At 39.7% G+C, this 13,697-nt stretch overlaps 1 protein-coding gene across 9 annotated transcripts in view; it reads right to left on the bottom strand.

Annotated features, from left to right (window-relative positions):
* The window catches only part of Nfia (nuclear factor I/A), a 540,811-nt gene that overhangs the window by 155,424 nt on the left and 371,690 nt on the right, over window positions 1-13,697 (bottom strand). For all 9 annotated transcript variants that reach the window (XM_006502841.4, XM_006502844.4, NM_001122952.1 and 6 more), the window contains one exon: window positions 7,014-7,079. In XM_006502841.4, coding sequence (XP_006502904.1) covers window positions 7,014-7,079 — 66 coding nt within the window. The remainder of the gene's footprint in view (window positions 1-7,013; window positions 7,080-13,697) is intronic.

The raw sequence follows: 13,697 nt of genomic DNA, 5'->3' as shown, positions 1-13,697 counted from the left end.
CCTTGAATGGCTTCTGAGAACTGAAGAGAGTTCCTTCAAGCCACTTGGCTGATATTTCCTTCACAGATCATTGTGTCTGGCTTTCAGTGTCAGCTTCCCATTCACTAATGTGGCCCTGTCCAAAAACTTCTTATTCATCTCTGACCATTATGAGTACTTGCTTGCTCTCTGGCTGCAGAATATCTACAGAAATTTAAGCAAATACTGTGTCCTGTGTGGAGAGATTGTTGGTGGCGATTCCTCTGTGGCTCAGGCGCGCCACAGCGCTCGTTACACTTCTCTTTTTGGTTATTTGCCATATTTGCCCGTGGATGAGGCACAGGAGACTCCTTGGCTCCCTCTGGGCTAAAGTCAACCAAGTATGAAAATTAATAACCAAGAAGGAGCAGAATACTCTGCAGGAAATGCTGCTCCTCCCCCCACCTTGTTGGAGCCATCCCAGTAGAGTTCCTTAACAATAAACTCCTGCCAGGGAGCTGCCAGCAGCTAAGACGAACCCAAAGAAGAGAAAAAGAATGAAGAAGAGGGAGTGAGCAAAGGAGTCAAGATCCTTGTGGTCCCATGAATTTTTCTGTCAGACAACTAATCAGTCTGGATTAGTGACCCTGAATCTCCAAATACATTACTCATACTACATTCTATTTACTACTATTATCCATAACTGGATTATTCCGTCCAAAAAATAATGTGCATGCTCGAAAATAAGAAATTCTCACTCATTCCAATGAGAAATGAGAAATGATCAGTTGGTATCAGCAAAGGCCCATATTCCTGAATCCACCTAGGCCCCCTGATACTTCCTCATGCTGCTACTTGATTGATGTGGAAGTACAGAGAAGTGGTCCTTTTAAAGGCATTTCTGTCAATGGGTCCTGTTGTGCTAGCTAGCTCCATGCTGGGATCACAGTGAAACAGGAGCAGGTGGAGCTGCAGCCAAGCAACAGGTGAATCTTCTACTACACTGACTGGATGAAGACAGCCTCACTTCAGTTTAAATGCTAGAACCCTGAGCTGTGGGTATATTTGTACAACCACATGCAAATCACAAACACTTTCCTATTTTGAATGTTCCAGGAAAAGGGCACTCTTGGGTCTCTGATGAGACACAGGGGCAAACAAATTGGAGAAGCCAAAAGAAAACCCCCTTTTTTCTTCTTCACTTTGTAATTAAATAATTGTAATTATGTAAGAAGTTAGACACGGAGGTGGGGAAATATCTGAAAGAAATCACTTGCTAGCCCATTTCAGAATCTGAAAAATCAGGGAATGGGGGTCTAAAACATTTCCTATTTGGGTTATTAGCCAACAGAGCTAAAGCTCACACAGGCAAACTTGTGGATAGACAATAAATTGTTTACTTCTTTAGAGTGACTCCTTCCCCACTTTCCACACTTTGTGTGTAGATTGTGTGAGCTATGCCATTGCCTCACTCGTATTTCCTAAGACTCAGCAGTCTAGAAGAATTTCTAAGGAGACGACAATGGGCCAGACATGCTCAAGTTATATAGGAGTTCAGGATTCATCATGTTTCAAACTCCCATTTCAGATCAGGCAATGTCTTAGTCCCTGGTCTCTTAAAGAGGAGAGACTGGCTCCATTGCCTTGCTGAAAACTCATCAGTCGGAACTTAATCACACAGAGCTGAAAACCAGCAGGCATTTAGGCTGTAATGTCTCCCCTGAGTTGGGGCCTTTACATATTTTAGAATATTGATCATTACTGTTATTGCAGCTATTTTGGTGGTCACTCTACTGTGTCTGTCCCTGCAGGGTTCTCTGAAGAACACTTCAGAGAATAATTGTTGCTAGGTAATTGTAAAAGAAAGTCATGCAAATTATGAAACATCGATAGACTGTCTTTACAAGTCAATGATGCCAGACCACTCCTGCTTTCCCAGAAAAATGCAAGCTGTAAGGGTACATTGTCTTCACAGATTTGGAAATGACCCCAAAATGGCCCATTCATCAAAAATAACCTCTCACGTAAGGAGTCCGTCCAACAGTCACAATGTATTTAGGTTGAAATAATCAACTTTTCTGCCTTTTCAGTGATATTAATATTGTGATTTAATATGATAGCACATCTATTATATTTGTGGAGGAAGTACAGAAAAGAAAATATTAAATTGGGCTTTTTATAAGAACATTTACCAGACTAAAAAAAAAAAAAAGTTTATCCAAAGAGAAATAGAAATTTACAGTTTTCTTAACTCACCCCCAACTTACAAAGTGTATCTACATATAAATCTTAAGCTATGAAGAACTTGTTTGGAAAATATTTAAATATTCAAAATAGATACAGGAATGAGAGGAAATGATAACTAATAAAGTAATAACAATTATGGTGAGGATCAGCTCATTTTTTTTCTTCTAGTAACATTTAACAGTGGTGATGAGTTTAACCATTCGAGATGGGACTAGAATAAATAAAATTAGTCAACATCAAAACCAGAGTCAAATACCAGCCAAATAAAAAAGTATATCTAGAATCGATTTTTCCAGGTGGCAGGTAGAGTTGCATAATTTCAAAATCTAGGGCAAGTGTCATGATTAATGGCTCTCCTCTAATTGCAGAGGCCCATGGGGTTGTGTAGCAACACCATAGAGCTGCAACATAGGAGCACCACACCACCGAGCCCAAAGAAAATGACCTTGGTTCTTACAGGGGTTCTCACTATCAATAACAACTAAGGTAAGGTTATTACTGGCTGGCAGTGGTGAATGGGATGCATATGGCTCTGTGCATGAGATTTTGCCCTGCCCATTTTTACTTCCAGGTGTTTTCACTGATGTCAGACCCAGTGGGGAATGTGTCTGAGGTCTGTCTGTGCTGACTGGCTCCTGATCCTCTGTGGTCCAACTGAATATGGCCTTGATTAAGCAGAAATGATATCTCACAAGCTTTGCTCTCATGAGTGATGGACAGGATACATCAGAGTTGGAAGCATCATGTTATATTTGCATTCCCTAGAGTGATCAAATATATCTCATGCCAACCACACATGCTTTGGGGCAGCTAATTTTGACCCACTCACTCTAGCTTTGGCTTCAGAAACAATGGGTTAAATCTAGATATTTCTACCTATAGGTCTTTTCCTACATGCAAATTGGATGTCCAACTTCTCCAGAGAAGCTCCTCCCCCCCAAAAAACCTTTATGGTAACTCAACAGTGAAGACATATACAAAACATAACATATAAGGGTACCGACAACATTTATCAACATACTGATTTTGTTAAGCAATATCCTTGCATTGTATGTTCAGAGTGAAGAGTTGGGTGCTGTGTACGATCTATTTCATGTGATTTTTGTCATGAGTTCTACATTATTTCACAGGTTTTTATTGGTTTGCTTGTTCAGTTTATTTTTGTGTGTGTGGGTTTTTTTCCTTTTATTTGTGGTTTGCTTTTTTTGGTTTCTTTTCTTTATTCTTTTTATCATGAGGCTGGGTTTGAATATGGAACCTCACCCAACTAGGCAAGTGATCTACCATTGAGCTATATTCCCAACACGATTTCCAGCATTTTACAGATTCTACTTGGATTATATGCCAGGTTAAATAATGATGATAATAATAATAACTTAGCTGATATTTTTAAAGAAATCTAGGCAGTGTGCCTTCTTTGAAGGACACCTCTCTTCTGAAACACACATACCTGGAGGTCCCAGAAATTCAGAATCTCTTCTGCTGTTCACTAGTCCTTAGGCTCATGGGAGATGAATGGACAGAGCTAAACAGTAACGTAGATGTCTACTCTGGGACCACGGGACCTAAGGAGGAACGTACTGCCAGGCATCTAAGAGTTTATCTACAAAGGATGGCCCTGGAAGTTCTGGTTCATTTCTGACACCATTCCTTCTGTACCAGGACTCCAAGATGGAAATGCAGACTAGTATGTGATGTTTACAGCAAGCCTTTCCTGAAGAACCCCTGGACTCTTCCTGTGAACAAGGCATTATACTATTCCCACCCACAGTCACTTCAATACTTGTGTTGTAGGTTCCTTTTAGGATTTCTCGCGTGCTTGCAAGATGATCAAGTGTGTGGAAGAAGCTTTTTACTCACCTAGCTACTATTTAATTTGAACACAGGTCTGTCTGGCTCTAGAGGTGCTTTTAACCATTAGATTACATCAATTTTGAGTTTCAGAAATGTTGGTATTTTTATCTCTGGGTTCCAGATAATTCCTTAAAATTTTTCCATCTACTACTCTAATTGTTCAAAGATTTGTGCTTTCTCACAATTGAGACTGTGTAAGGAAAACACAGCTCTACAGAACTCAGCAGGCCCGGCTGACTGCTGTAGGTGAAGCAGTGTGTTGCCATTTAGCCACTCTCTAAGGTTTACTTGGGGACTACCATTTGCTTCCCATTACTTTTCTAGGGACCTAGGAGAAAAAGCTCATCTTCCCTTGTGTGTGCTAATTAATAAGGAAGGAACAATGTGTTCCCACTTCATTTGAAGAACAGATTCTGTCATGCCATCACACAAGATTCCAAAAGTCCATAGAGCATAGCTGATATGCCTACAAGAGGTTCTGCTTTCAAAAAGAAGCCATTCAGAAACTCACATTCATACTTCCTGGCTGGGGCAATGGAGAGGGACACACGGTCAGTCAAGGTGAATAGAAGCTTACCTAGGGCACACAGATACTTTGCCCTAAAACCACCGTTTATTCCCTTTGCGATTCTGTGTCTTTAAAGAAAAGAAATGTTATCTTTCTTTCTGAAATGATCTGTGAGGCTGACGAAGAGCAGATGGAAGAAAGGAATATGATAACCTTTTCCAGTAGAGAGGTCTAAAGATACAACAGCTTTTTCTTAAAACAGACAGACAGACACACACACACACACACACACACACACACACACACACACACACCACCACCAACAACAACAACAACAACAACAACAACAACAACAATAAAAGCACCAAAGCTTGAAAAGTAGTTATTTGTTCTTTTATCTCTTAGATACAAACCCTTCCTCTCTTTGAACTCACCACACTCAGGAATCCTTAAGGTAGCACCAAGTCATCCAAGTTGGCCGATATCACCATGCCTTTGGCCTAAACACTGGACTGAGCTGTGGGATGCTTTTTGGATGGGAAATGCACAATTTCGGTATTGCAGGCAGCTCCAGAGAGGTGTGCCAGGCCTCTCCCTGCTCGGTTTATATTTGCATGTGAACAGCTTGCCGGCCATTTTATGAAGACAGATGAATCGCAACCTGCTGGAGTGGTATCCAGACCTAAATATGTGAGCTACACACCCTACAGCTTACCAATTTTTAAGATAAAAATAAAGTATCTCTGGACACAACTTCAGGAACCTTAGTACAAATAGATTTTATGAAAAATGGAACATTTAAGGCATCAGCAGCCAGGCCCCAAAATAAAGAAACAAGTCTCTATATGTGGCTACTTAAATTGCCAACAAGATTAATATGCAGCGCTCTCTCTCTCTCTCTCTCTCTCTCTCTCTCTCTCTCTCTCTCTCTCTCTCTCACACACACACACACACACACACACACACACACACACACACAAAACCAAAACCAAAACCAAAAAAACCCAAATCCTAATCTTAGGGGTCTCTCCCATTCTTTCTTAACTGCCTCTGGAAAAGAAAAGAAAAGAAAAGAAAAGAAAAGAAAAGAAAAGAAAAGAAAGGAAAGGAAAAGAAAAGAAAAGCTTTGATGAAGGAAACTTCAGTAAACTCCCAGGATGCGAAGAAAAACTGTCAGTTTATATTTAACATCACAGTGGAGAATTGTAAGAAAGAGTTTCCAGGGTTAACCATTAAAAAGTGTCCTGAACAATTAGTGATAGAATTTCCAATTTGGTTAGGTGAGTCCTCCATCACACAATACCAAATCATTCGGTTTATGTATCCTTTCCAGATAACAAACTGGAGATTAAAATGTGAAAAAATGAAGAACAGAAAAAGAGGAGAGGAGAGGAGAGGAGGAGAGGAGAGGAGAGGAGAGGAGAGGAGAGGAATTCTCACGTATGCAGTAGGAGATGAAGAATATAGAAGGATAACATTGTATGGACAAAAAATGGGGGAGGGGCCTGAACCAGTAGTAGCATAGGCATTTATTTAGGATAAAGTCATTGAAAGAGACTTGGTAAATAATTATCACTAAGGTAATACCAAAATCCTCAGTATTGGGTGAATATTTAGATAAATAAACAAATGCCCTGAGAATTTAGTCATATATTTGAGGATTTTTTAAGATATCAATACATTGGCCTGTGATAGAGACGGCCAGTTTTATCAAATGAGTGGTCTTGCTCAATCTACGATTACAACCTACTACTATGCTTCTCACCCTTTGGGGGTATATCACAAATCTGGAATATCTCACAAGGTATTACTGAATGTAAAGTGTGCTTTCATTCTTGGAGCGGTTTCTATAAAAGCTACTTCACATAGATATGAGATGTGGCTCAGTGGCAGAGGACCTGCCTGGTATGCCAGGGGCTCTGGGTTCAATTCCCACTATTGCAGACATGGAGAGGAAGAAGGAGAGAAAAACAAGGGAGGGGATTGCTCCGTTTATACAACAGAGGGACTGGGTGTTCTCTTGCTATTTTATTTTAGACATTTTAAAAGGGAAAATCCTTTGAAGATATGGTACTTTCTTAAGGTGATTCAATAGGGTTAAGCTCTAAGTTATCCTGCAGACTGCTTGTCCTTCAATGAGCATCTTTGGACATTTCCACTTGAAAGGATCTATTATAAAATGACATAGGAAGTCCATGATCCTTCTTTCATGCTGCTCAAGAATGTGCCTTGGTGATTCCAAGCCCCCTCTCACATTTCCAGAGAGTTAAATGTTCTGGTGAGAGCCTTCATCGAGAGGGACTGGGGTGGGGACTGGGGCAGCTAGGATGCCTCTTGAGTTTTCTCTGTGAATCCTCAGTTTACTGTGAGTGCCCACAGGGCAGCCTTTGGCTGCTGGCCCCTGTGGACTCTGCAACAGCAGCTCAGAGGCCAATGCTAAACTTACCATTTTCTGGCTGGTCCTTAATGTCAGCTTCACTTGGCTGGCTGGGACTTTCAGATTGACTTGAATCTGAAAAACATAAAGAATACAGCCGGAATTACAGGGTCTGTGAGAGAAAGCGGAGCAGGGGGGGGGGGGCCAGACTTTCTCAAAAGGTTCAGCCTATGAATTAAGAATGAGGGCATCAGAAAAATAACAGGACTGATGAAGAAAAGATGGAAAAAGAGGTGTGTGTGTGTGTGTTTGTGTGTGTGTGTGTGTGTGTGTGTGTGTGTGTATGCAGGTGCGGCAGGCACATGAGGGTTTAGCAGAAATGCTCGGTTTTGTTTAAGCCTCCAGTAGTTTCCTCTGTGCTGGATCAGTAACTAAGCTCTCCAGAACCATTCTCCGAGCTCACTTCTCCATTACTTACACACTGAAGTCCGATAATAGCTTCATCCTCCACTACACATATTAGATGCTTGAGTCGGATCATAATAAAGGACATATTTTCAAGCTCATATAGAAAAGCAACCCAGACAACAGCACAGATCTCAGGCTCACACTCCTGAATCCCAAAGTCCTAAAGTTCTAGCACATGCACTGGGAATAAGCAGTTGCCCAGACAAGGGTTTCCCAGCCTAACGCTTCCTTCACAGGGTAAATGCTTTCCTGTTGTTCTGAGGCATCGGGGGACCCCAAAAGCATTTATTAGTAAAAGCAGAATCTTGTAAACATGTAGAGAATTTAATTGATTTCTTTTTTAAACATAATTTTTTAATTAGAAAATTATTTCTATTTATTTCTAGAATGAGATAGAAGGAACTTTAAAAGAATTTTATAGAATAAGAAGCAAGCATACTTATATGTTTGGGAGAAAAGAAAAAAAAATCATGTGCCACATCTCAAAGAGAATTCAGAGATTTAAGACAACAGACAGAAATAATTATTTGAAATTAAAAAATTTAGAACATCTCTATGTATGTAAAATGTGAATTCTAACTTCTACCTTGATGTCACAGGTTCAGAATTAGCTATTTTTAATTTGACTTCATCTCAGCAAGAAGCCAACGTCAAGAGTTACAACATATAACCATGACCAAACTGAAAGAGTGACTGACTCTGGGACCTAGCCATAGCGTCTCTTGTCTTTCCTAGAGACACTAAACAAAGAAGTGATGCTCCCAAGGACCTTTCACCTAGAAATATTAATCTGTGATATTAAAAGACTCCCAGCTTTCAGACAATGGGTATCTTAATCATAAAAAGGGTTATGTCTACTTTAGAATTTTCAGACAATATTAACCTGGTAAATACAACAAAAAATTCTGATGAGTCAACAATTAAAATATAAGAAGCCATAAAGAAACGGTTTTTAAAAATTTAACTCTAGCAAAAGAGCCTTTCTTATATCCTGACAATTGCTATTTGTTACAATAAACAAAACCAGAAGTCTTAACGTATCAAAAGCCTGTAGAGGAGCCCTTTCAGAATGAACTGCAAAGACAAACACCAAGCCTGTGCCTAAACCTTGGAGATGCAGCTAAACTTATAGTGAAATCATATTTTAAATTCTAACGACAGAAACTAGTATTATAATAGACCAACTAAATAAAATATAGCTAATTCCTTCTTTTTCTAAGATCCTATTTTTTTCACAAAAAATTACAAGTTAAACATTTCAAAACTATTTCAGTCTGTTTTCAGAGAGTCGTACTGTCATTATTTTTATTCTAGACAAATCTTAAACCTTTCATTACATAAAATTTAAGGAAAATATCTAAATCTATGTTAAAGAGATTCCTTTTGATCACCCTGGAAAACAGATGAATTTTTGCCAGACATAACATTTGGCTTAAAACCATACAAACAAATGTTCTGATACCTTAGCTCAAATTATTCCTATAGGTGTGACATCTTTATAAGGAGTGCTTCTCCATAAATCAGTGGAAAGTATCTTTTCTGTCAATTAATTGAGGTACACAAGAGACAATGGGATTAAATATTTATTCATCAATATTAATGAAAATAGGGATAATGAACCCAAAACGTTTTTATAAAACCTGGAAGCAAACATCTCTTTTCGTTTCACTTTTTTTGTGTAAGATATTCATTTCATTGCCCTACCTCTAGAGAAACAGAAAATACGAGCAGTAAGAGCTGAAGGAGGCATTTTCAAAGCTAGTTTAAAATTTCAAGCCACAGAAGAGTGTCCAGGAGCTGAATGGGATGGAAAGGCTCGGGCTTGGTCTACAAGGGTCCGGGCATGAGCATCCATGGAACACTGAGACACAAACACTAAGAAGAGGCATCTAGCCAAGCAGGGAACGAGCGGAGCATGAATTCTCTGTTTTATTCAAAACCCGGAGAATGTTACCACCCCAGGCCGTCTAGCTCAAATATTCTATCCCAGGAAAGCTCAAGCAAAGCCAAGGCTCTACATGAAACCCGAGTGCCCTAAATCTTTTGATAATTATTCTCTATCCGTCCTGGTCCTGGTGCTGTTCCACGAGGAGGAGACACAGCCCCTTGCTCGAATGGAAAAGGTCACAGATGCTGTTAAGTACGGAGCCAACCAGATGACCAGAATTACAAATTAATTTCTATCCACACACAACTGATACAAAAGGAAGCCCTCCTAAGCACTTCTGTCAAAACACTATCAAAACGAATACTTTACTCTTCTCCTTTTTCTACTTTTTAGGGACCTGGCAGAAGACTTCGTGTATTTCTGTTTTGGACAATTATTGTTTGATTTCTGGCCACTTGAAATAATTACACACACCCCCAAACAAACAAACAAAAAACAAACTCACTTACATAAAATAGGATGGCCCTTTCATACAGGAAGTTCTCAATCCCTGTATAGCAGACTAGTGGCTTTCTTCAACAGCTCTCTGGTTAAAAGCTGTATTTTACAAGGATAAGAACATTACTTAAAGCGTATCTAAACGATGGTGTACAAAGTACATTAGGGTTATCTGTTTTTCTCTATAAATAGGGATTTTTTGTTTGTTTGTTCAATGGATCTCAAACATCAATCTAACCTTGAAAAGTGATATTTCTTTGGGTTCCTAAAAAATGTATGAGCATACATTTAAAACTAAAATAGACAGGGTTTGCATAAAAAGCTGGGTGAAGACCTCTTAAGTGAACTGGTAGCCATTTATCTACGCATTTTTATGGCATCTACAACTATATTGCTGCAGTACTCAGATAAAGATAGTCCACTCTCAATATAATCACCAGAGAAAGAATAATAATAATAATAATAATAATAATAATAATAATAATAATAATAATAAATCCTAATGCCGACATATTGGTATCTGTGCCTTTGACTCGGACAAGATGAAGAGAACCTGAGTTTGTTGTTTATACACACATTCAATCCCTGAAATCTTAACCCTGTTCCCTTTCAAAGAGTACATTTTTGGCAGAAAGAAAATGACAAAAAACATGCTAATGTGGTAAAAGTGATGAGGGAAAACCATAGGTGTCACTTTTCTATATTTTATATTAATTAAGCTTCATGAAAAGATGGCATATTGCCAATCTTCCTGTCCTTGACCTAGAACTAATCCCTTTCCGTCTGATCCATCTTTCATTGTACACACATCTCTCCTGATGCAGCTGACGGAGGCTGGGTGATGGTGATTTCAGACTCCTGAGGGGGGTTCTTTCCTCTGCCTGGCCCAGCCGCAGAGCTCAGTAACTGCTCAAGATTTAAACTCTCAATTCTCTTTCAGCTTCTTAATGATAGGCAACTGCCAGTAACAGCGAGCCTCTGAAAAGTGTACAGTCACAGAGAAAGAGGAGTGGGATTCAGAAAACAAAGGATGGAAAGGCCACCATCTCTGCTGTGTAAGCCCCTTGTTGGGGGCTGGTAAGGAAAGCGAGACGTACCCCTCTGACGTGGGGTTATCTGGAAACTCTGCATGATGTAAAGAGGTTGTAGCAAGTACCACCTGTGAGCACAGAGCACTGTTCAGCACTCAGAAGACCTAAGAACTGTTTACAGGATACAATGCCCAATGGCAGGAACATTTCCCATACTCAGAGGTACAAAGGAAAGAGAAGTCATGTGCTCTCCAATGGCTGACTAATGCCTTGCAGGTCTTAAGACTGCTGCCAAGAATGGGGTAAAGCAGAGCAGGCACATGGCAGTGTCCCCACCTCCCCTCCCTAAATGTAGCAACAGAATTCCCATTTAGCCAGTGCAATATCAACACAAGTCTATGGACCATGAAAGCACACATTTTGACCCCCAGAGGAACACTTCAGGCTAAGTTTCAGCCTACCAACATACATAAAGGTTTGGCTAAAGTTGAGCCTGCAAAGCCCTTGCTAGAATTCAGTGTCTGGTTTTTAATCTTCCAAACTGAAAGATTAAGAAGAAACTCGAAGGCATACACACACACACACACACACACACACACACAAACACAGACAGCGCCAGTCCAGTTAAACAAAGTGAAATTTTTGTTCAAAAGAGTCAGAGTTCTCAGTTACCTAAATGAACCAGATTCAAAGATCAGAATGGATACTGTCCTGAAAATAAGTGAAGAACTGGGAGAGGGTGAAAGGAAGGAAGGAGCTGGGTGTTTGCTCTGACTATCATCAACAATAGCTTTCAGCAACTGTAGCCAATAACAACTTTAAAACCGTAGTTAAGTCTCTGTGTCTATGGCTTGAGAAGTTGAGTACTTCGTCATAGAGGTAGGTTAAATAATTCATCTTCTGTATCCACATAGGATAGGACAAAATATCTCTCTGATGGATAGTACAAGGTTAAGAATTACTGTGCTTGGCTCTAGTGTCATGACATATTTACAGTAAGGCTCTCTAGAACACGAAGTGGTTATGTCAGTCACATTTTGCTTACTTTTCTCACAGTTGCTGTTAGAAAAAGAAATTATTGTTGGGACACTACATTTAGAAATACTGCCTATGTTTTTCTATGGGATCAAGATCTTAACGACCGTAATAATAAGGAATATGAATGTTTATGTGAGAATGTGCACCACTGTATGGGTCTCATGCAGAGAGGGCTTAAGAGGTAAGCAAGGCGGAGTGCCATATAATCAGGTGAACAGAAGCCTATCTATCCTGATCAGGTGAAAGATAAGGTTTGTAATATATCAATAAGTCTGAACTACAGAAATATTACTAACACCTCTAGATAATAGACAGAATTTTATAACAAATAACCAAACCAATATTTCAGGTCAACTAATGCTCACACCTGTCACTCACTTAACGAGGAGAAGTTAACGTGCAATGACCTAGTTCTCAGAACAGATATGTGGTGGGGTAAACCAGGCCCTGTACATTTTCTTAAGTATTAGAATGGAAACGCTTCATGGTTCTTTGAACAGAAAGTATTATCTTTACATTAAGATACAAAATTTGATCTCTACAATCAGTCCTAGTGTGTGAGAACTATGTGTTTGTGTGCTGTCTGAAGGAATTACATGATGGGGAGGTAAAGTGGGGGAAGAGCCAGCTGCAGAGGGACCTGGCTAGTTTGCACATGTTGTATTCGAAGGAGAGCGAAGGCTATGTTTGTGCAGCAACTACTTGGAAGAGGTCCACCAGACCACCCCGGGGCTGCCAGCTGCTCTGGAGATCCATTCGAACCACACCCGTGCCTGGCATTTTCAAGGACTACATAAGACTGCTATGTAATCGGGGTTATTTTTCTTCCTCAAAACTTTTTCTTTTTATAATAGTTTTCTGAATAAGAAATTTGTGAAATATTAACTTTGCAGGAATTAGACTTTTGGCATCAGTGCTGGTATTGGAAGCCCATCTGTTTAGCCAGGATTGTGTACGATGATGTGAGTGTTTAGGGTGAGGAGCGAGTCAACTGTCTCTTCACCCACTCTCAATGTGTTAGCTTCTATGTGCACGAGGAGGCTGTGGAATGATGCAGTTTTAACATGTTGAGAAAAAAGTTAAATGGAATAAGTATTGTGAGATGACAGTTGGGGTGAGTCACTCCTTAGCTTTAAAACCCATGAATTCATTCACTCTAGGAGTAATAACACGACTCACTCACTAAAGTGTCAATCTTCCTAACAAGTGGGTTTCAAGGATCTTTTCCTGTGATGTAAGTGAAGTCAGTGATGGGAAAAGGTAGAAATAATTTCTCACATTTTCTTTGACAAGAGTCTATTACTGAAAAACACTAGAATGCCTATATAACCATTTGAATTTCATTTTTCCTATGAGAGGAGCATAGGGCACGTAATGATAACTTGTGATTTAATTCAGAACTCCTATTACTGATCAACCCGGCTGCCTATCCACTCCCAGGGAAACAAGGGCCTACGTAAAAAGTGTCACTGTAAAACTATCACGTGTCAGAATGTAAGCCCCCCTGTAACTAATAGATTCTTAGAGTTGTCTATATACTTGGAGATGAGGGAAACCAGCATCTATATGCTGAAGCGTTCCCATATATATCCATGTCATAACAGTAACTCATCCATGGAGAGGGATGCACAACAGAGTTAACCTCTTCTGTGTTCTTATTCATACAAACCATTTCTGATTCACGTAAGGACTAGGGCACCCTCTGCTGAGGGTGTGCTGGTCAAGTTTAGGAGCAACACAAAGTTCTTCTACTTGTATTTCATGTTGAAGAGACTATTAAATGATTTTTTTTTTTAAGAGCAGCATCTTAAAAACAAACTCAGTGATCTA

Source organism: Mus musculus, chromosome 4 (genome assembly GCF_000001635.26).
Source record: "Mus musculus strain C57BL/6J chromosome 4, GRCm38.p6 C57BL/6J".
NCBI classification, from domain to species: domain Eukaryota; kingdom Metazoa; phylum Chordata; class Mammalia; order Rodentia; family Muridae; genus Mus; species Mus musculus.
This window is presented reverse-complemented; position numbering and strand designations above follow the sequence as displayed.